Source organism: Pelophylax lessonae (assembly GCF_965119305.1).
Source record: "Pelophylax lessonae genome assembly, chromosome: 9".
Lineage (NCBI taxonomy): Eukaryota > Metazoa > Chordata > Amphibia > Anura > Ranidae > Pelophylax > Pelophylax lessonae.
In genome coordinates, this window is record NC_138776.1 from 268,961,688 (window position 1) to 268,986,371 (window position 24,684).

At 46.3% G+C, this 24,684-nt stretch overlaps 2 protein-coding genes across 2 annotated transcripts in view; one reads left to right on the plus strand and one right to left on the minus strand.

Annotated features, from left to right (window-relative positions):
* The window catches only part of LOC309564458 (uncharacterized protein), a 1,566,033-nt gene that overhangs the window by 1,001,712 nt on the left and 539,637 nt on the right, over positions 1 to 24,684 (minus strand). The window lies entirely within an intron of this gene.
* LOC309564028 (uncharacterized protein) lies at positions 2,851 to 23,206 on the plus strand (the record flags this gene model as incomplete). The annotated part of the gene is made up of 4 exons (XM_082268652.1): positions 2,851 to 2,952; positions 3,042 to 3,254; positions 5,435 to 6,382; positions 22,106 to 23,206. The coding sequence occupies 4 exons, from the start codon at positions 2,851 to 2,853 to the stop codon at positions 23,183 to 23,185; spliced, it is 2,343 nt and encodes a 780-aa protein (XP_082124778.1). The 3' UTR covers positions 23,186 to 23,206.

Consider the following 24,684-nt stretch of genomic DNA (forward strand, 5'->3'; position numbering starts at 1 on the left):
GACATTGGAAAGATATTGGGGGCCTTGTGCTCTGGCTACCCCTCTGGTGCCTAGTTATAGTCAGCTGTGGGTCTATTAAAGGGGACAACGGCTGGTGTCCTGAAGAGCTCTAGCCCGACACTTTCCTTCTTAAAGGGACATTGCTGTACTGGCTCTACTATTGCTTAAGCTAAAAGGAAGATTAGGTCCTTAGTTGTACATATTTCTTATTCTTGGAGTATCCCACCACTTCCCTCATCCCTATCCAAGTTCTCCAAAAATAAAAACAACATCCCCTAGACTGGTCGTTGTAGAAGGAGTGAGTGAGCCTGTTGTGTGCCTGGCTGCGGGGCTGAAGTTGGGAAGACCTAGGCAAGTGATTCCTGTGGCACTTACAGGAGTAGCACTATGGGGGTGAGTACAAAAATGCAGTTTTCTTTATGGTACATCACAGGACACAGAGCAGGCTTTAAATTATGACTACCTGGGATGTCTCAAAGCCAAAAACATAAGGGGAGGGAGACACAGAAGCCACCATTAGGCCTAAGAAGACTACTCCACAACACATTAAGACCAAAAGCAGTATCCTCCAGCAGCCCTTCCGTCCACCTGATAAAACCTTGTAAGGGGATGTACCGAAGACCAAGTTATAGCCTTGCAGACCTGAGCCACTGAAGGCCTGATGACAGATAGGCCAGGATGCCCCAACTCTACTAGTAGAGTGAGCCTTACCCTTCAAGCCATGGGCTGGCAAAATAAGCTGACGGATCCACTGTGCAATGGTCGACTTTGAAGCTGCCTAAAGCCCCACGATAAGAAATTCGGCCGGGAAATTTCGTCCGACGACCAATCTGCCGATTTTCGGCTTGTTAGTATGGTGTTTCCGACAACCGACTCCGACTTTTCGGCCGAAAAAATTCTGGTGTGCAGGCTATATAATTTTTGTCGTCCGTCAACACATGTCCGATTTTCGTATCATTAGTACAGATTTAGACGGGGGAAAATCTTATGAGCAAGACTAGGCATGCTCTGAGATGAAAAAACACATAGAAAGCAATCCAACACATGACATCACTTCTAAAATAGAATTCTGTCGTATGGGAAAATTTGTGTGCAGTCTAGAGCACATTCCAACCAACAGACACCACTCTGGACAAAAGAGGAACGACCGGTTTTCGGAAATTAGTTGCGTGTGTACGAGGCTTAACCCTTAGGCAAGATAAATGCCAAAAACTGACTGCTGCAGACATCTTCAAATAAACCTTGACAGACATGAACCACATCTAATGTTAGATGTGCCACATAATATTAGATGAACCACATCTAATGTTTTCAGAGCTTTCGCTGCCGGTTACTAAAGACTGGATAAAAAAGGAAGGTAGGACAATGTCCTGATTCAAATGAAAATTTGAAACCGCCTTTAGCAAGAAAGACAGATGAGGAAGCAGTACCAGTTTGCCGATTAAAATGCAGGAAAGCATTACCAATTCTGGCGCTCTTCTTGCCAAAGTAATTGCCACCATAAAAAAAAAAAACAGTTTTCATCCCTTCCATGGGAGATCTCCTGCATAGTCAGCAGGCTGTTTACATCAGAGTCCCCATCAGAGCACCTCTTTACATCAGTGTACCCATCAGAGTGCCCCTTTACATCAGTGTCCCCATCAGAGTGCCTTTTTACATCACAGTGGGAGTGGAGAGAATCCCATCTATAAGGATATACAGTACATACACACACAGCACAAGGACGTGTTCTCACTACGAGAAATTTCTCGGGGCTGCAGTTACTTTGAGCCCCACAAGGTGGTGATCTCACGTCTATCCAGACAGGAAGTGATGTCAGGTATAAATAGGAAGTTCCGGGGGAAAGGTGAGTCGGGAGGAAGTAGCGAGGAGACATCTCTGGAAGTGGCAGCAGAGGAGGTATTAAGATCTTATTTTCTATTTACACCCAGTAACCCCCCCCCCCCCCCCCCCGTCATGTTCAAACCTCTTCCTCCATAGTCACTGTGACCTCTTTTATCTCCTTCAGATGATGATACACACATATATAGTGTGGAAACCTAGATTAACCCCTTTAGGGGCAGAACATTTCCCCACTTACGAGGCCGGAACATCCTCTTCATTTTGGAGATGTGTCACCTTTCCCACCAATCACCTTCCCACATTAGCAGTCTGGCCTACTAACGGATTATATGATAATATGTGGAGGGGGGGGGGGGGATTTATAATAATGCACATGTTTGTATTTTATTAGCTTTATGTAGAAAAGGTAAAATAACTATTCCTGACTTCTGTGAAGATTCAACACAAGGGATGTGTCTGGATGGTGACTGTATCATTGTGTGTGTCAGGTTCCTATAAGGTGTCAGGATGTCACTGTCTATTTCTCCATGGAGGAGTGGGAGTATTTAGAAGGACACAAGGATCTCTACAAGGACGTCATGATGGAGAATCAGCCGCCCCTCACATCACCGGGTAAGGGGAGACTTTATTCTAAAGGAGAGAGCAGTACGGAGGGTCCACCTAGATCCCCCATCATCTGATAAACACATAGAAACAATGTATTCAGTCAGTGTGTGTGTTTCCTACAGATGGATCCAGTAATGGGAACCCACCAGAGAGATGTCCTCGTCCTCTGTATTCCCGGGATTCCACACAGGAAGGTCACACCATCCCCCACCATCATCAGGTAGATGAGGAACAATCACTGATAGTATCATTAGGATCTGTACATTATCTGCATTGTTACCATTGATGTCATTTTTATTATATATTCAGAGTGGAAACCTCGGGGATGTTAAAGAAGAGTATAAAGAGGAGGATGAGGAGTATGGAGTGAAGAAGGAACTTTCATATGGACACAAGGATATGATGAAGCCACCTAATACCAGGAATCCACCAGAGAGATGTCCCTGTCCTTTGTATTCCCGGGATTCCACACAGGAAGGTCACACCATCCCTCACCATCATCAGGTAGATGAGGAACAATCACTGATAGTATCATTAGGATCTGTACATTATCTGCATTGTTACCATTGATGTCATTTTTATTATATATTCAGAGTGGAAACCTGAGAGATTCTAAAGTTGAGGTTAAAGAAGAGATAAAAGAGGAGGATGATGAGGATGGGTTGATGGAGGAAAGACACAAAGATCTGTACCAGGACACCATGGAGGAGTCATCCAGCTACAGAAACCCACCAGAGAGATGTCCCCGTCCTCTGTATTCCCGGGATTCCACACAGGAATATCACACCATCCCTCAATGTTACAAGGTTGGTGGGACAAAGCTTTTAAAACACAGACTTATGGAGACGATGTGTAGATTTCTTAATATTAAAGCTTATATCTTCCAGATGATATTCTCTCTCATTTTCGTGGTTTAGAGTGGAGATCCAATCGATATAGAATTTGAGGTTAAAGCAGAAGAAGAAGAGACGTATGTGATGGATGATCAGCAGTCTATGGAGGAGGATGGAATAACGGGGACATTTATAGAGGAGGACACTCCTACAGAGATCAGCACAGGTGGGTCATTAACACTAAATCCATTCCTCCACCCATACTGCTCACTGATTGGTCCAGAGTAGGGTGGGGACTGGGTGATATCAGCCTGTAATCCCCTGGTCACTTTCCTGAGCTGTGTTCCCCGTCCTGTATTGCTGTATTTCTCTGTGCTGCAGACGCAATTTATGCCTCTAGACTGGATTTATGGAGATTCTGGGGTTCAGCTGGCAGCAAAATGTTGATTTTCACCATAGGTGTTGCTTGACCTAGACCCCTGGAGTATGTACCTTGGATCTCCTGCCCCATGTCTGGGTCTACCAAGATCTCTGACAGAACAATTCTCCCAGGGTTACTTGCACTTTTATTTGCTGGCTGTGCCGGGTCTCACACCCAAGTCACCGAGTGCAGTCTCAGGAGATGGGAGGCAGCGGAGGCCCTAGAGCAGCGGTGTCCAACTCAATTTCATTGTGGGCTGCATCATCATTATGGTTACCCTCAAAGGGCCGGTTGTAGCTGTAAGACTAAATGTCCACAGCATGTGTCGCGCGGTACAATATCAAAGATTATGACGGCATATGCAGTTTCCAGGAAAACGACGCCTGACAAGCATAAGCGCGGTCGTCATGGTCAACTCAGCTCAGGATTATGAGTGTAGGACTGCAGATATAACAGGGTGCCGTGAAGTGGCTCTGCAGCTTTCACATGCGTTTACAAATGTGTGTCAACTAAACCCCTGTTCTTTGTACCAAGAGACAGGTTTTATTTGGTTGGTGACAGACTGGAGGGTGAGTACATCAGACTGGGGGCTGGCTGACTTTCATGCACCTTTTACAATCCTTCAACCTCATTTTGTATTTTGTTATAGGGATGGAGATGCCGGGCAACACCAGCTTGGGTCTCATATAAAGTCCCACCTAGTCCAATATGTTACTATAAACATAATATGGATTCTCTTTTGTTACTCCCATTTCCTACCAGCTGGACATTTTATATCTGATGATTTGATTGGAGGACAGACTTTTACATGTTGATAATAATGTGATAACATCCTCCAACTTTGGAACCTTAAACAGAAAGTGATAATGAGGGAGGAGTCAGTTACCCAATGATGGTGGTCTTCAGGATCAGTCCAGTCTTCATCTTGGTTGTTCTCCCCCCATCCTCACTCTCTGACCTCTGGGGGGCTCAGCCCTGACTAAATCATGGAATAAATAAGGAAGCGCGGGACTTCTTGTGTTGGGAAGATGGCAATGAGTGATAGAGGGGGAGGGGACACTCATCCTACCATGAACTGGTAGGAGATCAGAGGACCCATTTACTAGTTACCTTGAGGGGGGAATTGTAAGATCCTCAGAGACAAAGCTGTCTGATGTGGGCGGAGTCCTGGTTTAGGGGAACCAATCTGCTGATGTCTAGCAATAATCTTTGTATTTCTATTTTAGTAGATGGACGGGAGATGAGGAAAACCTCAGAGGATTGTCTCACTTTGTCTCCAGACTGTAAAGTAGAAGATGAGGACATCACACAGTATAGTCCAGGAGAAAACCCGACTAGCTTAAATGTCCATCCGGGACCACACAGTGTAGATGGACCATCGTATTCCTCTTATCCTGAGGAACCTCAGACTGTGAGGGACGGTGCCGGACCATCGTATTCCTCTTATCCTGAGGAACCTCAGACTGTGAGAGACAGTGCCGGACCATCGTATTCCTCTTATCCTGAGGAACCTCAGACTGTGAGGGAAGATGCCAGACCATCGTATTCCTCTTATCCTGAGGAACCTCAGACTGTGAGGGACGGTGCCGGACCATCGTATTTCTCTTATCCTGAGGAACCTCAGACTGTAAGGGACAGTGCCGGACCATCGTATTCCTCTTATCCTGAGGAACCTCAGACTGTGAGGGACGGTGCCAGACCATCGTATTCCTCTTATCCTGAGGAACCTCAGACTGTGAGGGTAGGTTCTGTCCTTCCAACAGATAAGAGATTCTCCTGTACTGAATGTGGGAAGGGTTTCCGTTTTAAATATATCCTTAATAGTCATAAAAGATCTCACACAGGTGAGAAGCCGTATTCCTGTCCCGTGTGCAGGAAATGCTTTTCACATAAGTCCAATCTTTCCTTGCATCAGAGATTGCACACAGGAGAGAAACTATATTCCTGCCCTGAGTGCGGGAAGTGTTTCCGATGTAAATATGATCTTCATATTCATAAAAGATCTCACACAGGCGAGAAGCCGTATTCCTGTCCTGTGTGCGGGAAATGTTTTCCATATAAGTCCTATCTTTCCATACATCAGAGATTGCACACAGGGGAAAAACGATATTCCTGTCCTGAGTGTGGGAAGTGTTTCCGTTTTAATGGCAGTCTTAGTTTGCATAGAAAATCTCACACAGGAGAGAAACCATATCCCTGTCCTGAGTGCGGGAAGTGTTTCCACACTAAATCCAGCCTTGATCTTCATAAAAGGTCTCACACAGGTGAAAAGCCATATTCGTGTCCTGAGTGTGGGAAAAGTTTCAGGTTGAAACTCACTCTTGATGCACATAAAAGAACTCACACAGGTGAGAAGCCGTATTTTTGTCCTGAGTGCGGGAAAGGTTTTTCACAGAAGTTCAATCTTACCTTGCATCAGAGAGTGCACACGGGGGAGAAGCCGTATTCCTGTGCTGAGTGTGGGAAATGTTTTTCATGCAAGGGCTCTCTTTCAAAACACATGAGGTATCACACGGGGGTGAAACCATATTCCTGTCCTGAGTGTGGGAAACGTTTTACAGAGAATTCACAGCTTCATATTCACCTGAGATGGCACTCCGGGGAAAAGCCGTATTCCTGCTCTGAGTGCGGGAAACGTTTTTTAGAGAAATGCAATCTTAACAAACATCAGAGATTGCACACGGGGGAGAAGCCGTATTCCTGTCCTAAATGCGATAGATGTTTTCGAACTAAGTCCAGTCTTAACACACATCAGAAATTGCACACGGAGGTAGATCCACTTTTCTCTTCTGATTGGAGGAAGTGTAATCCACAGAAGTCCTCTGTTTACAGTCATCTGAAGTTGGACACGGAGGAGAATGAACTTTCCTGGTCTGACTGAGGAAATTGTTCCTCACTGAAGTCCGATCTTTCCAGACATCAGAGGTCTCACACGGGGGAGAAGCCATATTCATGTCCTGAGTGAGGGAAATATTCCTCACTGAAGTCCAGTCTTCCTTTACATCAGGGGTCCCACACAACCCTGGAGGTGTATTAGTGCCTTGAGTGTGGGAAATGTCTTCTATATGAATGTTGGTGGACATGTGGGGAAGAAGTACTCCCTGATATACACCTCAGATATACTCAATGGCTGATCTTCATCATGTAAGAAACACTTCATAAGGAGATCAGAGATCACCAAAGACATGGATGAAGTGTTTTCCCGTGTTGGCCATTTATAGCAGGAGAAAAATAAAAATGGATTCATTACCTCTCATTGGCTGAGTGCATTTTGTGGTGGAAGATTTCACAAACACTTGCAGGTCTGTTTCTAAAAAAAATGTGTTTTCAAAGACCCCTAAATGTCAGGAGACGTTTATATAAAGATGGGAAGTAGAGTACATTTTATAGTGGAAGCTTTCACAAACACTTACAGGTCTATTTGTTAAAAATTTGTTCAACGAATGTAAGCAGTGAATTCCTATGATCATCAGCGCCCTCCAATGGCAATAATGTGGTATTTTAGAATTTCTGCTGCATTATGGCCACTAGATGGAGCTGACAATCATAGGAAATCACTGTGTGAATTAAAATACCAGGCTGCAGCTAGGGGGAGCTCTAATGTTTAGCATGTGACCACAGCGTAATGATTCCATTTAGCTCTCATTGAAGGGCATTGCTTGGAAGGAGGCCTACATCTGTCCTTGGGCATTGTGAGTACAGACATTGGAAAGATCTTGGGGGCCTTGTGCTCTGGCTACCCCTCTGGTGCCTAGTTATAGTCAGCTGTGGGTCTATTAAAGTGGACAACGGCTGATGTCCTGAAGAGCTCTAGCCAGACACTTTCCTTCCTAATGGGACATTGCTGTACTGGCTCTACTATTGCTTAAGCTAAAAGGAAGATTAGGTCCTTAGTTGTACATATTTCTTATTCTTGGAGTATCCCACCACTTCCCTAATCCCTATCCAAGTTCTCCAAAAATAAAAACAACATCCCCTAGACTGGTCATTGTAGAAGGAGTGAGTGAGCCTGTTGTGTGCCTGGCTGCGGGGCTGAAGTTGGGAAGACCTAGGCAAGTGATTCCTGTGGCACTTACAGGAGTAGCACTATGGGGGTAAGTACAAAAATGCAGTTTTCTTTATGGTACATCACAGGACACAGAGCAGGCTTTAAATTATGACTACCTGGGATGTCTCAAAGCAAAAAACATAAGGGGAGGGAGACACAGAAGCCACCATCAGGCCTAAGAAGACTACTCCACAACACATTAAGACCAAAAGCAGTATCCTCCAGCAGCCCTTCCGTCCACCTGATAAAACCTTGTAAGGGGATGTACCGAAGACCAAGTTATAGCCTTGCAGACCTGAGCCACTGAAGGCCTGATGACAGATAGGCCAGGATGCCCCAACTCTATTAGTAGAGTGAGCCTTACCCTTCAAGCCATGGGCTGGCAAAATAAGCTGACGGATCCACTGTACAATGGTCGACTGAAGCTGCCTGACCCTAAAGCCCCGTACACACGTACCGATGGTCGGCTTACAAATGTTCCTCTTTTCTCCCCGGGATGTCGGTGTCTGCTGAAAAGTGCAAAGACAGCACAAGGACAGCACAAGAATTTTGTCCGCCGACTGCAGAAGTGATGTCATGTAATGGTTAACTTTCCCTGTGTTTTCTATTTTCTGAGCATGCCCAGTCTTGCAAATCTGCGGTCTGTCGGCCGAATTGTGTACTGACAGGCGAACAATCGTCCGTTCTGGTGTCGGCATACAAATATTTTCATGTTTGCACGAAAGACTTTTGTCCGCGGATTGTGCGCAGACATCTGTCGGAGGCACCATACTAACACGCGTACAATCGGCAGATCCTTCGTCCACCGACGTTTGTATGCCGACGATCGGTACGTGTGTACGGGCCTTTAGAGTCGGTTCACACTACGGCGACACGACTCTGTACTACTTCAAGGGCGACTTGTGCATTGCCATGCACCGCGACTTGCATAGACTTCACATAATGGAAGTCTATGCAAGTTGCACCGAGGTCGCCCCGAAGTAGTACAGGACCCTTTTTCTAAGTCGGAGCTCCTATTAGAACGGATCCTGTAGCGGTCAATGGACCGCGAGGGAGCGCGACTTGTCAGGCTGACAAGTCGCCTGACAAGTCGCGCTATTGTGGATCGACTCTTAGGCAAGATAAATAACAGAAACGGACTGCTGCAGACATCTTCAAATAAACCTTGACAACTCTGAACCACATCTAATGTGTGTAGAGCTATCTCTACCGGTCACTAAAGACTGGATAAAAACGGAAGGTAGGACAATGTCCTGATTCAAATGAAAACCTGAAACCGCCTTCAGCAAGAAAGACGGATGAGGAAGCAGTACCAACTTGCCAACTAAAATGCAGGAAAGCGTTACCAATTCTGGTGCTCTTCTTGCCAAAGTAAGTGCCACCAAAAAAAACAAAGATTTTCTGAGTTAACGGGACTAACGGAATCTCATGTATTGGTCCAAAAGTTGCTTTCTACAAGACAGATGAGACCAAATCCAAGTCCCATGGGCAGGAGGGGGGGGGGGGCGGGATTTAACAGGTGGGACTATAAGGGTTACCCCCTGAACAAAAGCATATATCAATGAATTTGAAGCAATTGGTTTCTGGAGGGAAAAAAAATATTTGTCCTTTAATGGTAACTAAAGCCAAATTAATTTCCATCTCGATTGGAGGGAAGCCAAAATTCATCCAATCATATATTTCTGGGGGTGAAACGTCTTGGTTTTGCTCCATGACACATAAGACCTTTCTGGAGGGAGGTTTTCTGGCCTTCAGTAAGGTAGATATGATTGCACCAGAGACTCTTTGATCCTTCAGCTCCTGGGTTTCCATAGCCAGGCTGTTAAACCTATCCCCTGTAAATTAAGATGCAATATTGGCCCCTGAGACAGGAGGCCTGGCCAGGCCAGAAGCGCCCAAGAGCTGTCCACTGCCAAGTTTACATTGTTGGGTTACCATGTCCTTGTCCCATGTACCATGGCCAAGTTGGTGCAACTAGGATCTTCCCGGATCCTACGTAACAGTCACAAAAGCAGCCGACCTAGTGGATAGGCATAAATTAGGGAGAAGTGGTCCCACAATGTTACTATCCCTATCACCTGCGGCTCCCTTGTCCTGGTGAGAAACCTAACCAGCTTTGTAGTGAACCTGGATGCTAGAAGATCCACAACTGCCCCTTAAGAAAGTCTGCCTGGCAATTACTCACGCCGGGGATATGTACTGCTGTTAATGCCGGAACATGATGCTTTGCCCAAGTAAGAATATGATCCACTTCCACCTGGGCAACCTGACTCCTGATGTTGCCCTGATGGTTGATATATACCCCCGCCTTGGCATTGTCTGACTAGAAGCCCCCGCAGCTGACTCGCCCAGTAAACCAGCACAAGATGTACTGCCTAAAGCTCCGGAATGTTGATGGGCAAAACCCTTTCCTGAGGAGACCATGTCCCCAGCCCTGAAAGGGACAACAGAACGGATCCCCATACTTTCAGACTGGCATCGGTAGTCACTACTTTAAAACCAGCTAGAAGAAATGCCTTCCTCTTCCCCAGATTCTGAGGAACCATCCACCAGATTAATGCGCAAAGCATACTGGGTTGCTAGTTACGTTTGGCAGTCCAAAGACTGAACCCTCCTGTTCCACTTTTGACAGGATAATTCTTTGTAATGGCCTAGTATGGAACCAGGGTCACTGATAAGGCAGTACAGTCGCCCTCCTATACCCGGCCCCATCAGTTTAAAAGACGGCCCTGGCACCTGACGAGCAGAAGAACTGTCTGTACTGCCTGATCACTAAAATTGATCCCCCTGTAGTTTCCCCTGCTGCCCTGACAATTTCTACTCCCCCGTTTTCCACCGCCTTTCCACTGCTACAGGAGGAGCAATAGAGTGATTGGTTCCATTATCTGTGAATCCCCCCTCCCTGCCACACCAATCATCTACTTTCTGAGCCCTGCTGCACCAATCATCCTGTGTGTCTCCGCCCTCCCCCACGCCATGCTACCAGCTCTTCCCTCCTCCCACTGTGTTGACAGTTCTGCCCCCCCCCCCACGTGCTGACAGCTCTGCCCTCCTCCCACCGTGCTGACATCTCTACCCTTCTCCCGCCGTGCTGACAGTTATGCCCTCCTCCCACTGTGCTGTCTGGTCTCTGCTCAAAACAGGTTACAGGAGTGCAAAACGAAGGAGGAGCTGTTTGAAATATTTAAGAGGGTCTTAGCCAATCCCCAGTAAACGGCTGGTAGGGGGCAGAGTTTACCTCATAAATAGGCATTAGCCATGTCAGGAGGGGCATTCGAGTGGTAGATGTAGATACAGTGCTGTGAGGTACCCCCTAGTTGGGGGGGGACCTTGGGCCAGGGCATGGGTTGTGGAAGGATCCTCCCACAAAACACAGAGGAAGCCCTAGCTGGAGGCACGGGAGCAAATGAGAGGACAGTGTGAGTAGAGCAGAGATGTATAGTAACGAAGTAGAACTACTTAAGTACTGTACTTAAGTACCGAAATGCGGTATCTGTACTTTCCTAAAGTAGAATTTTTTTCTCCTACTTCTACTTTTACTTCACTACATTTTTTCGATGATTTCGATACTTCTACTCCGATATTTTTTTTTTGTGCTGCATCGTTACTCGTTACTTTTCTCTGCCTTTCCCTTTTTCTTTTTTGTTTGGTTTCCCTCCTTACTGCTCTCTCCTACTCTTTCAATTATCCTCCCTATTCTGCCTTCCCCCCTCCCCTCCCCTTTTCTATAGGAAGGCAAAGGTAAAGATACCCCCCTTTTTCATGGGTACCTGGTCTCTGGCCATTTGGGTAGCGTTGTTCCGCTCCAGGCTTCCGCTGGGCTGGTGTGGAGTGCTCCCACATGCGCCTCTCGGCGCTCTGACATGTGTGGCGGCCTTCGGCCACTCCGCTCCTCCCCTCCTTGTCTCCATTCGCTGACGTCTCAGCGCTGGGAGGCGGGGATTCCGGTGGCCACGCAGTAGAGGCACGTGCGCATGCGCAGTGCGATCAAGGCACTGGCGGCCATCTTGGTTAAGGGAAACATGGGGGGGTCTCTGATGTAACTTAAGGGGGGGCTTTGTGTGGGCGGTCTCTGATGTAAGGGGGCTCTGTGTGGGGGGGTCTCTGATGTAAGGGGGGCTCTGTGTGGGAGGGCTCTGATGTAAGGGGAGCTCTGTGTGGAGGGGCTCTGATGTAGGGGGAGCTCTGTGGGGGGCTCTATGGGGGGGGGGGCTCTGATGTAAGGGGGGCTCTGTGGGGATGGTCTCTAATTTAAGGGGGCTCTGTGTTGGGGTCTCTGGATGTAAGGGGGGCTTTGTGTGAGGGGTCTCTAAAGTAAGGGGGCTTTGTGTGGGGGGTCTCTGATGTAAGGGGGGCTCTGTGTGGGGGGTCTCTGATGTAAAGGGGGCTTTGTGTGGGGGGTCTTTGATGTAAGGGGGCTCTGTGTGGGGGTCTCTGATGTAAGGCGGCGCTGTGTGTGGGGTCTTTGATGTAAGGGGGCTCTGTGTGGGAGGTCTCTGGTGTAAGGGGGCTCTGTGTGGGGGGTCTCTGATGTAAGGGGGCTCTGTGTGGGGGTCTCTGTGTGGGGGGGCTCTGATGTGTGGGGGTCTCTGATGTAAGGGGGCTCTGTGTGGGGGGGTCTCTGATGTAAGGGGGACTCTGTGTGGGAGGGCTCTGATATGGGGGGCTCTGATGTAAGGGGAGCTCTGTGTGGAGGGGCTCTGATGTAAGGGGAGCTCTGTGGGCGGCTCTATGGGGGGGGCTCTGATGTAAGGGGGGCTCTGTGGGGATGGTCTCTGATGTAAGGGGGCTCTGTGTTGGGGTCTCTGATGTAAGGGGGGCTTTGTGTGAGGGGTCTCTAAAGTAAGGGGGCTTTGTGTGGGGATGGTCTCTGATGTAAGAGGGCTCTGTGTTGGGGTCTCTGATGTAAGGGGGCTTTGTGTGGGGGGGTTTGATGTAAGGGGGCTCTGTGGGGGGTCTCTGATGTAAGGGGATCTCTGTGTGGGGGAGTCTCTGATATAAAGGGGGCTCTGTATGGGGGTCTCTGATGTAAGGGGGCTCTGTGTGGGGGGTCTTTGATGTAAGGGGGGCTCTGTGTGGGGGGGTCTCTGATGTAAAGGGGGCTCTTTGTGGGGGCTGGGGGTCTCTGCTGTAAGGGTGCTCTGTGTGGGGGGTCTCTGATGTAAGTGGGGCCTCTGTGGGGGGTTTCTGTTGTAAGGGGGCTCCGTTGGGGGGTTTCTGTTGTAAGGGGGGCTCCGTTGGGGGGTCTCTGATGTAAGGGGGGGTCTCTAATGTAAGGGGGGCTAAGTTTGTAGTGATCATAAAAAAGAAAAGTCAAATGAAGTGCAAGAAAAAATGTGCAGGGCGCTGGTGGGGGCGCCACAGGATCAGCTCGCACAGGGCGCTTCAACACCTAAGGCCGGCCCTGGTTGGGAGGTTCTTTCCCATTAACAGCAGATATGAAATTATATTCATCTTGTTTTGTCACATATATATATTTGAAGATTCACAATATTTTGAACTTTTTATTGACTTAGATTTCATACACTCTTCCTTTATTTCATTATTGGAATATATTGTTGTATATCACATTGGTTTATATATGATTTTGCGCACCAATAAGCTGTGGAGAAAAAAAAAAACATGCAGGGAAGAGAAGGAGGGGGAAGGGAGGGACTTTATCTGTTTTTTGTTTACAAAAAGTTACAGCCTAAGGAATTGTGATTGTCTTTTAGGTTGATCATTTGAATAAATCATTTGAAATAATGAAAAACAATATGATGTTCAAACTTTTGACTTCTTTCTTTAATAACTACATAACACAGTACTTCTACTTTTACTTTCAGTACTTGAGTAGAATTTTTTTTTCAAAACTACTGGTACTTTTTACTTTTAGTACTTAAGTAGCAATTTTTTTGAAAAAACTACTTGCAATACTTAAGTAAAAAAAATGTTGAATACTTTAGTACTTCTACTTAAGTAACTTTTTCTGCGAGCACTTCCACTTCTACTCAAGTCACTTTTTGATCGAGCACTTGTACTTTTACTCAAGTAGAAATTTCGAGTACTTTATACAAGTCTGGAGTAGAGCAGCATTACAAGGGGGAGAGACTATCACGTGTAGCCAGTTCCCCCTAAACAAAAGCATTGTGCCAAGTCTTCATCCCTTCCATGGGAGATCTCCTGCATTGTCATCCAGCTGTTTACATCAGGTGTTCCCATCAGAGTGCCCCTTTATATCATCGTCTACATCAGAGTGCCCCTTTACATCAGAGTCCCCATCAGAGCACCCCTTTACATCAGTGTCCCCATCAGAGTGCCCCTTTACATCAGAGTCCCCATCAGAGTGCCGCTTTACATCAGTGTCCCCATCAGAGTGCCCCTTTACATCAGTGTCCCCATCAGAGTGCCCCTTTACGTCAGTGTCCCCATCAGAGTGCTGCTTTACATTAGTGTCCCCATCAGAGTGCTGCTTTACATTAGTGTCCCCATCAGAGTGCCTCTTTACATCAGTGTCCCCATCAGAGTGCCTCTTTACATCAGTGTCCCCATCAGAGCACCCCTTTACATCAGTGTCCCCATCAGAGCACCCCTTTACATCAGTGTCCCCATCAGAGTGCCCCTTTACATCAGAGTGGGAGTGGAGATGACCCATCTATAAGGATATACAGTACATACACACACAGCACAAGGCCGTGTTCTCACTACGAGACGTTTCTCGGGGCTGCAGTTCCTCTGAGCTCCACAAGGTGGTGATCTCACTTCTACCCAGACAGGAAGTCTCTATGGAAGACATGAAGTGATGTCAGGTACAGACAGGAAGTTCCGGGGGAAAGGTGAGTCGGGACGAAGTAGCGAGACATCGCTGGAAGTGGCAGCAGAGGAGGTAATAAGATCTTATTTTCTATTTACACCCAGTAACCCCCGCCCCCCCCATCATGTCCGTCCTCTTCCTCCATAGTCACTGTGACCTCTTTTATCTCCAACAGATTATGATGCACACATATATAGTGTGGAAACCTAGATTAACCCCTTTACGGGCAGAACATTTCCCCACATACAGGGCCGGAACATTCTCTTCATTTTGGAGACGTGTAACCTTCTAGTCTAGTCTACTAATGGATTATATGATAATATGTGGAGGGGGGGGGGGGATTTATAATAATGCACACGTTTGGATTTTATGTATTTTATTAGCTTTATGTAGAAAAGGTAAAATAACTATTCCTGACTTCTGTGAAGATTCAACACAAGGGATGTGTCTGGATGGTGACTGTATCATTGTGTGTGTCAGGTTCCTATAAGGTGTCAGGATGTCACTGTCTATTTCTCCATGGAGGAGTGGGAGTATTTAGAAGGACACAAGGATCTCTACAAGGACGTCATGATGGAGAATCAGCCGCCCCTCACATCACCGGGTAAGAGGAGACTTTATTGTAAAGGAGAGAGCAGTACGGAGGATCCACCTAGATCCCCCATCATCTGATAAACACATAGAAACAATGTATTCAGTCAGTGTGTGTGTTTCCTACAGATGGATCCAGTAATGGGAACCCACCAGAGAGATGTCCCCGTCCTCTGTATTCCCGGGATTCCATACAGGAAGGTCACACCATCCCTCACCATCGTCAGGTAGATGAGGAACAATTATTGATAGTTATGATTTATACAGAAGTGTATTTGTTACAATAAATGTTTTATTATATATTTAGAGTGGAAACCTCGGGTATGTTAAAGAAGAGTATAAAGAGGAGGATGAGGAGTATGGAGTGAAGAAGGAACTTTCAGATGGACACAAGAATATGATTGAGCCACCTAATACCAGGAATCCACCAATGAGATGTCCCCGTCCTCTGTATTCCCGGGATTCCACACAGGAAGGTCACACCATCCCCCACCATCATCAGGTAGATGAGGAACAATCACTGATAGTATCATTAGGATCTGTACATTATCTGCATTGTTACCATTGATGTCATTTTTATTATATATTCAGAGTGGAAACCTGAGAGATTCTAAAGATGACGTTAAAGAAGAGATAAAAGAGGAGGATGATGAGGATGGGTTGATGGAGGAAAGACACAAAGATCTGTACCAGGACACCATGGAGGAGTCATCCAGCTACAGGAACCCACCAGAGAGATGTCCCCGTCCTCTGTATTCCCGGGATTCCACACAGGAAGATCACACCATCCCTCAATGTTACAAGGTTGGTGGGACAAAGCTTTTAAAACACAGACTTATGGAGACGATGTGTAGATTTCTTAATATTAAAGCTTATATCTTCCAGATGATATTCTCTCTCATTTTCTTGGTTTAGAGTGGAGATCCAATCGATATAGAATTTGAGGTTAAAGAAGAAGAAGAAGAGACGTATGTGAGGGATGATCAGCAGTCTATGGAGGAGGATGGAATAACGGGGACATTTATAGAGGAGGACACTCCTACAGAGATCAGCACAGGTGGGTCATTAACACTAAATCCATTCCTCCACCCATACTGCTCACTGATTGGTCCAGAGTAGGGCGGGGACTGGGTGATATCAGCCTGTAATACCCTGGTCACTTTCCTGAGCTGTGTTCCCCGTCCTGTATTCCTGTATTTCTCTCGGATAATCTTCCTTCTCTGTGCTGCAGACACAATTTATGTCTCTAGACTGGATTTATGGAGATTCTGGGGTTCAGCTGGCAGCAAAATGTTGATGTTCACCATAGGTGTTGCTTGACCTAGACACCTGGGGTATGTACCTTGAGTCTTCTGCCCCATGCCCGGGTCTACCAAGATCTCTGACAGAACAATTCTCCTGGGGTTACTTGCTCTGTTATTTGCTGGCTGTGCCGGGTGGAGGGATATGTCTGTATAGTCTCACACCCAAGTCACTGAGTGCAGTCTCAGGAGATGGGAGGCAGCGGAGGCCCTAGAGCATGGGTGTCCAACACAATTTCATTGTGGGCTGCATCTGCATTGTGGCTGCCCTCAAAGGGCATATCTGTATCTGTAAGACTAAATGTCCACCCCCCCATGAAATCAGGTGTCAAAAGCCCCCTCACTATCAGAAGTGTCCTGCACCTCCCTTACATCACAGTGCACCCCCTTACCTTGTGCAGCTGCCGGGAAGAAGCTGGGAGCAGAGATCAGAAGTAGAAAGTGCAGGGTCTAGAGGAGGGCTGGAGTCTGCTGAATGCTGAGACCAGGTGAGGCGCAGGCGAGGGGATGCTGCGGCTGCACAGAGAGGCGCAGAATCTGTAGAAGGAGTTCTGTTCTCCTCTCTCCTGCCGATTGCTGAGACGGGGAAGGGGGCAGACACAAACTTCTCTGCGGCTGCAAGGAGAAGTGCAGGATCTGGCGGGGGAATTCTGTCCTCCTCTCTGCTGTTAACTGCTGAGATAAGGTGGGGTTGCCATATCTGCATGAGAGGTGTGAGGGCCACATTAAATGGCCTGGAGGGCTGGATTTGGCCTTGTGTTTGACACATGTGCCCTAGAGAAAAAAAATTGGTGGGTGTTGCAAATTTTTATGTATCACGGTATTTGGGCATGGAATTTTAAACACCCTTTGTTGTGGAAGAAACACACAATACATAACCTACTTTTTTTGTAAAATATAAAAGATGATGTAGCGCCAAGGGGTTGGGCTTTAATATAGAAACACGACATGATTTGCAGGTGACGACGCGTTTCACGTTGAAAGTTGGAAGTGATGTACGATTCTGTTGCTCCCGCTGTGTGATGAGACACCGAGCTGACAGGAGGGAAGCCTCGCTTTCCTCATTCACTGCATGCGCTGCTAGTACTATGGAGTCATTTCAGAGCTTACTGTGCATCAGAGAGCGCAAATTGTTGGTGCCTCTGTGACTGAAGTTGCCAATCTATTTGCCCATGTCGCGCAGTACAGTATCAAAGATTAGGACGGCATATGCATTTTCCAGGAAAACCGCGCCTGATCAGCATAAGCGCGGTAGACATGGTCAACTGACCAAAAGAGACAGAAGGACATTGCTTAAGATTATGACTTTGATTTTTGCATAAAGGGCGGTATCATATTCCATTATCCACCATCCAAAACTTATATTTGTCATTTACTAGGAGAATTCAGGCCATCTTGGATGGTCCAACAACATATTGGGTAACAATTTTCTTCTTTTACATGATGTTTCCATAATTTTGTCCAACCCCTGAAGATGAGAACAAGGGAGACGACGCTCCAGGTGAATGAAATGAATGGGTGGGACTCTTCTCACGGCTTGCCAGCCGTAGAACACATATGAGAAAAGAAGTGGCTGCACACCGAAGTGCTGAATGTCCATTTATTGCATCATCCCAAATAAAGTGCATGACATACACCACAGGGCAGTAGTCGGTACAGAGGTTGACGCCTTTCACACAATTACCTTGTGTAGCACCCTCCTAGGTAGGTGTTATGGAGAGAGTATAGTTTTATGGGTCTTTCTCCTTACCAGAGAGATTGCCAGGAAAATCAAACGTGTTCTCTGCCTACCAGAGAGCGTGAGGTCTGCTCATGGTTTCCCCGAGTCAGCTCAGCTTGTCTGAAATGTTTCACACTGGTCCAATAGGGAGGCATATTGGACAGTGGAGGGAAACCTGACAAGTAGATGCACAGGCATTTGTTACAGCCCTGGTGATTGACAGAGGAAAGTGCCTCGGTGCATTCTGGGATACTGTATAAATGCCGAGGGCACATTTGCTCGGTGTCTTTTAAGCTGGAGAGAGAGGGGCGGCTGCTCCTCCTCTGTAGAGGTGCCATGTGGCCTCAGGTGGTCGACCTGAGAGTCAGAGAAATGCTGAACCCGGATGTCCAGTAGAGCCGACTGGAAGAGAGACACCAGGACGGATCTGATTCTGCCTACAGTGAGTACAGATCTGTGTCAAGGGGCCTGTCCTGAGAGGGCCATCCCTTCTAGTAGAAGAGTCAGTGGATGAGTGTCAGTCAAGGGGATGATAGTATCCTGAAGATAAAGTAGTTGTATCAAGTCTACTGCTAGAGAGAAAGAGGACTTATTTCTTCCATACAAGTGGCAGTATGGTCAGAGCATTGTGTCTGCTTCCACAAATAACCTGGTGAGGCCAAGTGAGAATTGTTCTTATCTACTGTATCAGTTGGAGTATCCCACTATCCCCTTCTCCCATCATCCAAGTTCCACAATAAATATAAAACCAAATCCCCTGGACTGTTTGAGTAACCAGCAACGGGAGCAGGGATGGATGAGTGAACTGTCCCTAAGTGACTGTCTGCAGGTAATCAGGTGGAGACCCAAGAAGTCATCACACAGCAAGCCCTACAGGGACGGTGCTACACTTCTGCTTACTGATAACCATAAGTAACTCATAAGTAAGCACAATGTAATTGTGTGAAACGCGTCAACCTCTGTACCAGCTACCGTCCTTTGGTGTTTGTCATGCACTTTATTTGGGATGATACAACAAATGGACTTTCGGCATGCAGCCGCGTCTTTTCTCGTACAACCCCTATTGATACCAAACATGTCACACTTGACCGCCCCACGTATGTGTGTATATATATATATATATATATACACATACAGTATCTTACAAAAGTAAGTACACCCCTCACATTTTTGTAAATATTTTATTCTATCTTTTCATGTGACAACACTGAAGAAATGACACTTTGCTACAATATAAAGTAGTGAGTGTACAGCTTGTATAACAGTGTAAATTTACTGTCCCCTCAAAATAACTCAACACACAGCCATTAATGTCTAAACCACTGGCAACAAAAGTGAGTACACCCCCTAAGTGACAATGTCCAAATTGGGCCCAAAGTGTCAATATTTTGTGCGGCCACCATTATTTTCCAGCACTGCCTTAACCCTCTTTGGCATGGAGTTCACCAGAGATTCACAGGTTGCCACTGGAGTCCTCTTCCCCTCCTCCATGATGACATCACAGAGCTGGTGGATGTTAGAGACCTTCCCCTCCTCCACCTTCTGTTTGAGGATGTCCCACAGATGTGCAATAGGGTTTAGGTCTGTAGACATGCTTGGCCAGTCCATCACCTTTACCCTCAGCTTCTTTAGCAAGGCAGTGGTCGTCTTGGAGGTGTGTTTGGGGTCGTTATCATGTTGGAATACTGCCCTGCAGCCCAGTCTCTGAAGGGAGGGGATCATGCTCTGCTTCAGTATGTCACAGTACATGTTGGCATTCATGGTCCCCTCAATGAACTGTAGCTCCCCAGTGCTGGCAGCACTCATGCAGCCCCAGACCATGACACTTCCACCACCATGCATGACTGTAGGCAAGACACACTTGTCTTTGTACTCCTCACCTGGTTGCCACCACACACGCTTGACACCATCTGAACCAAATACGTTTATCGTGGCCTCATCAGACCACAGGAGATGGTTCCGGTAATTCCTGTCCTTAGTCTGCTTGTCTTCAGCAAACTGTTTGTGGGCTTTCTTGTGCATCATCTTTAGAAGAGGCTCCTTCTGGGACGACAGCCATGCAGACCAATTTGATGCAGTGTGCGGCGTATGGTCTGAGCACTGACAGGCTGACCCCCCCCCACCCCTTCAACCTCTGCAGCAATGCTGGCAGCACTCATACATCTATTTCCCAAAGACAACTTCTGGATATGACGCTGAGCACGTGCGCGCAACTTCTTTGGTGGACCATGGCGAGGCCTGTTCTGAGTGGAACCTGTCCTGTTAAACAGCTGTATGGTCTTGGCCACTGTGCTGCAGCTCAGTTTCAGGGTCTTGGCAATCTTCTTATAGCCTAGGCCATCTTAATGTAGAGCAACAATTCTTTTTTTTGGATCCTCAGAGAGTTCTTTGCCATGAGGTGCCATGTTGAACTTCCAGTGACCAGTATGAGAGAGTGAGAGCGATAACTCCAAATTTAACACACCTGCTCCCCATTCACACCTGAGACTTTGTAACACTAATGAGTCACATGACACCGGGGAGGGAAAATGGCTAATTGGGCCCAATTTGGCCATTGTCACTTAGGGGTGTACTCACTTTTGTTGCCAGCGGTTTAGACATTAATGGCTGTGTGTTGAGTTATTTTGAGGGTACAGCAAATTTACACTGTTATACAAGCTGTACACTCACTACTTTACATTGTAGCAAAGTCTCATTTCTTCAGTGTTGTCACATGAAAAGATAGAATAAAATATTTACAAAAATGTGAGGGGTGTACTTACTTTTGTCAGATACTGTGTGTGTGTGTGTGTATAATATATATATATATATATATATATATATATATATATATACATAGTGAACAGCAGGTTCTTACAGGTGAAATGACGTACCTGTACATGATTGCCTCTTTCGGGTTTGTGGGCGCACGCACGCTGCCGGCTGTATGTATATACTCCATGTTGTACATTACATACTCCTGATCCCTGCACTATATACTCTATGTTGTACATTAAAAAGTCCTGTACTCTGAAAAACTATACACATAATATGTATTCTCTTTTGTTACTCCCATCTCCCACCAGCTGGACATTTTATATCTGATGATTTGATTGGAGGACAGACTTTTACATGGTGATAATAATGTGATAACATCCTCCAACTTTGGAACCTTTAAACAAAGTGATAATGAGGGAGGAGTCAGTAACCCAATGATGGTGGTCTTCAGGATCAGTCAAGTCTTTATCTTGGTTGTTCTCCCCCCATCCTCACTCTCTGACCTCTGGTGGGGCTCAGCCCCGCTGTTATACATGACTAAATCATGGACTAAATAAGGAAGTGCGGGACTTCTTGTGTTGGGAAGATGGCAATGAGTGATAGAGGGGGAGGGGACACTGGTCCTATAATCCCCTCATCACTGTCACTCCTATAAAAGACAGTTCTCGTTGTTTCCTCACTCTCTGACTAAGGTCCATGAATAAAGAAATGAACTGGTAGGAGATCAGAGGACCCATTTACTAGTTACCTTGAGGGGGGAATTGTAAGATCCTCAGAGACAAAGCTGCCTGGTGTGGGCAGAGTCCTGGTTTAGGGGAACCAATGTGCTGATGTCTAATAATAATCTTTGTATTTCTATTTTAGTAGATGGACGGGAGATGAGGAAAACCTCAGAGGATTGTCTCACTTTGTCTCCAGACTGTAAAGTAGAAGATGAGGACATCACACAGTATAGTCCAGGAGAAAACCCGGCTACCTCAAATGTCCATCCGGCACCACACAGTGTAGATGGACCATCGTATTCCTCTTATCCTGAGGAACCTCAGACTGTGAGGGACAGTGCCGGACCATCGTATTCCTCTTATCCTGAGGAACCTCAGACTGTGAGGGACAGTGCCGGACCATCGTATTCCTCTTATCCTGAGGAACCTCAGACTGTGAGGGACAGTGCCGGACCATCGTATTCCTCTTATCCTGAGGAACCTCAGACTGTGAGGGACGGTGCAGTCCTTTCAACAGATAAGAGGTTTCCCTGTCCTGAGTGTGGCAAGTGTTTCCGTTTTAAATATAATCTTAATATTCATAAAAGATCCCACACAGGCGAGAAGCCGTATTCTTGTCCTGTGTGCAAGAAAGGTTTTTCACATAAGTCTAATCTTTCCATACATCAGAGATTGCACACAGGGGAGAAACGATATTCCTGCCCTGATTGTGGGAAGTGTTTCCGTTTTAATTGCAGTCTTAGTGTGCATAGAAAATCTCACACAGGAGAGAAACCATATTCCTGTCCTGAGTGCGGGAAGTGTTTCCACACTAAATCCAGCCTTGATCTTCATAAAAGATCTCACACAGGCGAGAAGCCGTATTCGTGTCCTGAGTGCGGGAAATGTTTCAGTTTGAAACCCACTCTTGATGCACATAAAAGAACTCATACAGGTGAGAAGCCTTATTCTTGTCCTGAGTGCGGGAAAAGTTTTTCCCAGAAGTCCAATCTTACATTGCATCAGAGAGTGCACACGGGGGAGAAGCCATATTCCTGTGCTGAGTGTGGGAAAAATTTTTCAATAAAGTCACATTTTATTTTTCATCAGAGGATTCACACAGGGGAGAAGCCGTATTCCTGTCCTGAGTGTGAGAAATGTTTTTCACGGAAGGGTTCTCTTTCAAATCACATGAGGTATCACACGGGGGTGAAACCATATTCCTGTCCTGAGTGCGGGAAACGTTTTACAGAGAATTCACATCTTCATATTCATCTGAGATGGCACTCGGGAGAAAAGCCGTATTCCTGTTCTGAGTGTGGCAAATGTTTTTCAGAGAAGTGCAATCTTCACAGCCATCAGAGATCACACACTGGGGAGAAGCCGTATTCCTGTCCTAAATGCGATAAATGTTTTCAAACTAAGTCCGGTCTTAACACACATCAAAAATTGCACACGGAGGTAGATCCACTTTCCTCTTCTGTTTGGAGGAAGTGTAACCCACAGAAGTCCTCTGTTTACAGTCATCTGAGATTGGACACGGAGGAGAATGAACTTTCCTGGTCTGACTGAGGGAAATCTTCCTCACTGAAGTCCGATTCTTTCCAGACATCAGAGGTCTCACACGGGAGAGAAGCCATATTCCTGTCCTGAGTGAGGGAATTGTTCCTCACTCAAGTCCTGTCTTCTGTACATCAGGGGTCCCACACAACCCTGGAGGTGTATTAGTGCCTTGAGTGCGGGAAATGTCTTCTATATGAATGTTGGTGGACATGTGGGGAAGAAGCACACCCTGATATACACCTCAGATATACTCCATGGCTGATCTTCATCATGTAAGAAACACTTCATAAGGAGATCAGAGATCACCAAAGACATGGATGAAGTGTTGTCCCGTGTCAGCCATTGATAGCAGGAGAAAAATAAAAATGGAGTCATTACCTTTCATTGGCTGAGTACATTTTGTGGTGGAAGATTTCACAAACACTTACAGATCTGTTTCTAAAAAATGTGTTTTCAAAGACCCCTAAATGTCAGAAGACGTTTATATAAAGATGGGAAGTAGAGTACATTTTGTGGTGGAAGCTTTCACAAACACTTACAGGTCTATTTGTTAAAAATTTGTTCGATGAATGTGAGCAGTGAATTCCTATGATCATCAGCGCCCTCTAATGGCAATAATGTGGTATTTTAGTATTTCTGCTGCATTATGGCCACTAGATGGAGCTGACAATCATAGGAAATCACTGTGTGAATTAAAATACCAGGCTGCAGCCAGGGGGAGCTCTAATGTTTAGCATGTGACCACAGCGGAATGATTCCATTTAGCTCTCATTGAAGGGCATTGCTTGGAAGGAGGCCTACATCTGTCCTTGGGCCTTATGAGTACAGGCATTGGAAAGATCTTGGGGGCCTTTAGCTCTGGCTATCCCTCTGGTGCCTAGTTATAGTCAGCTGTGGGTCTATTAAAGTGGACAACGGCTGATGTCCTGAAGAGCTCTAGCCATACACTTTCCTTCTTAAAGGGACTTTGCTGTACTGGCTCTACTATTGCTTAAGCTAAAAGGAAGATTAGGTCCTTAGTTGTACATATTTCTTATTCTTGGAGTATCCCACCACTTCCCTCATCCCTATCCAAGTTCTCCAAAAATAAAAACAACATCCCCTAGACTGGTCGTTGTAGAAGGAGTGAGTGAGCCTGTTGTGTGCCTGGCTGCGGGGCTGAAGTTGGGAAGACCTAGGCAAGTGATTCCTGAGGCACATACAGGAGTAGCACTATGGGGGTAAGTACAAAAATGCAGTTTTCTTTATGGTACATCACAGGACACAGAGCAGGCTTTAAATTATGACTACCTGGGATGTCCCAAAGCAAAAAACATAAGGGGAGGGAGACACAGAAGCCACCATCAGGCCTAAGAAGACTACTCCACAACACACTAAGACCAAAAGCAGTATCCTCAGCAGTCCTGCTGAAGGTGGTTTAAAGTTTTCTATTGAATCGGGACATTGTCCTACCTTCATTTTTTTCCGGCCTTTAGTCACCTGCAGATAAAGCTCTGCACACATTAGAT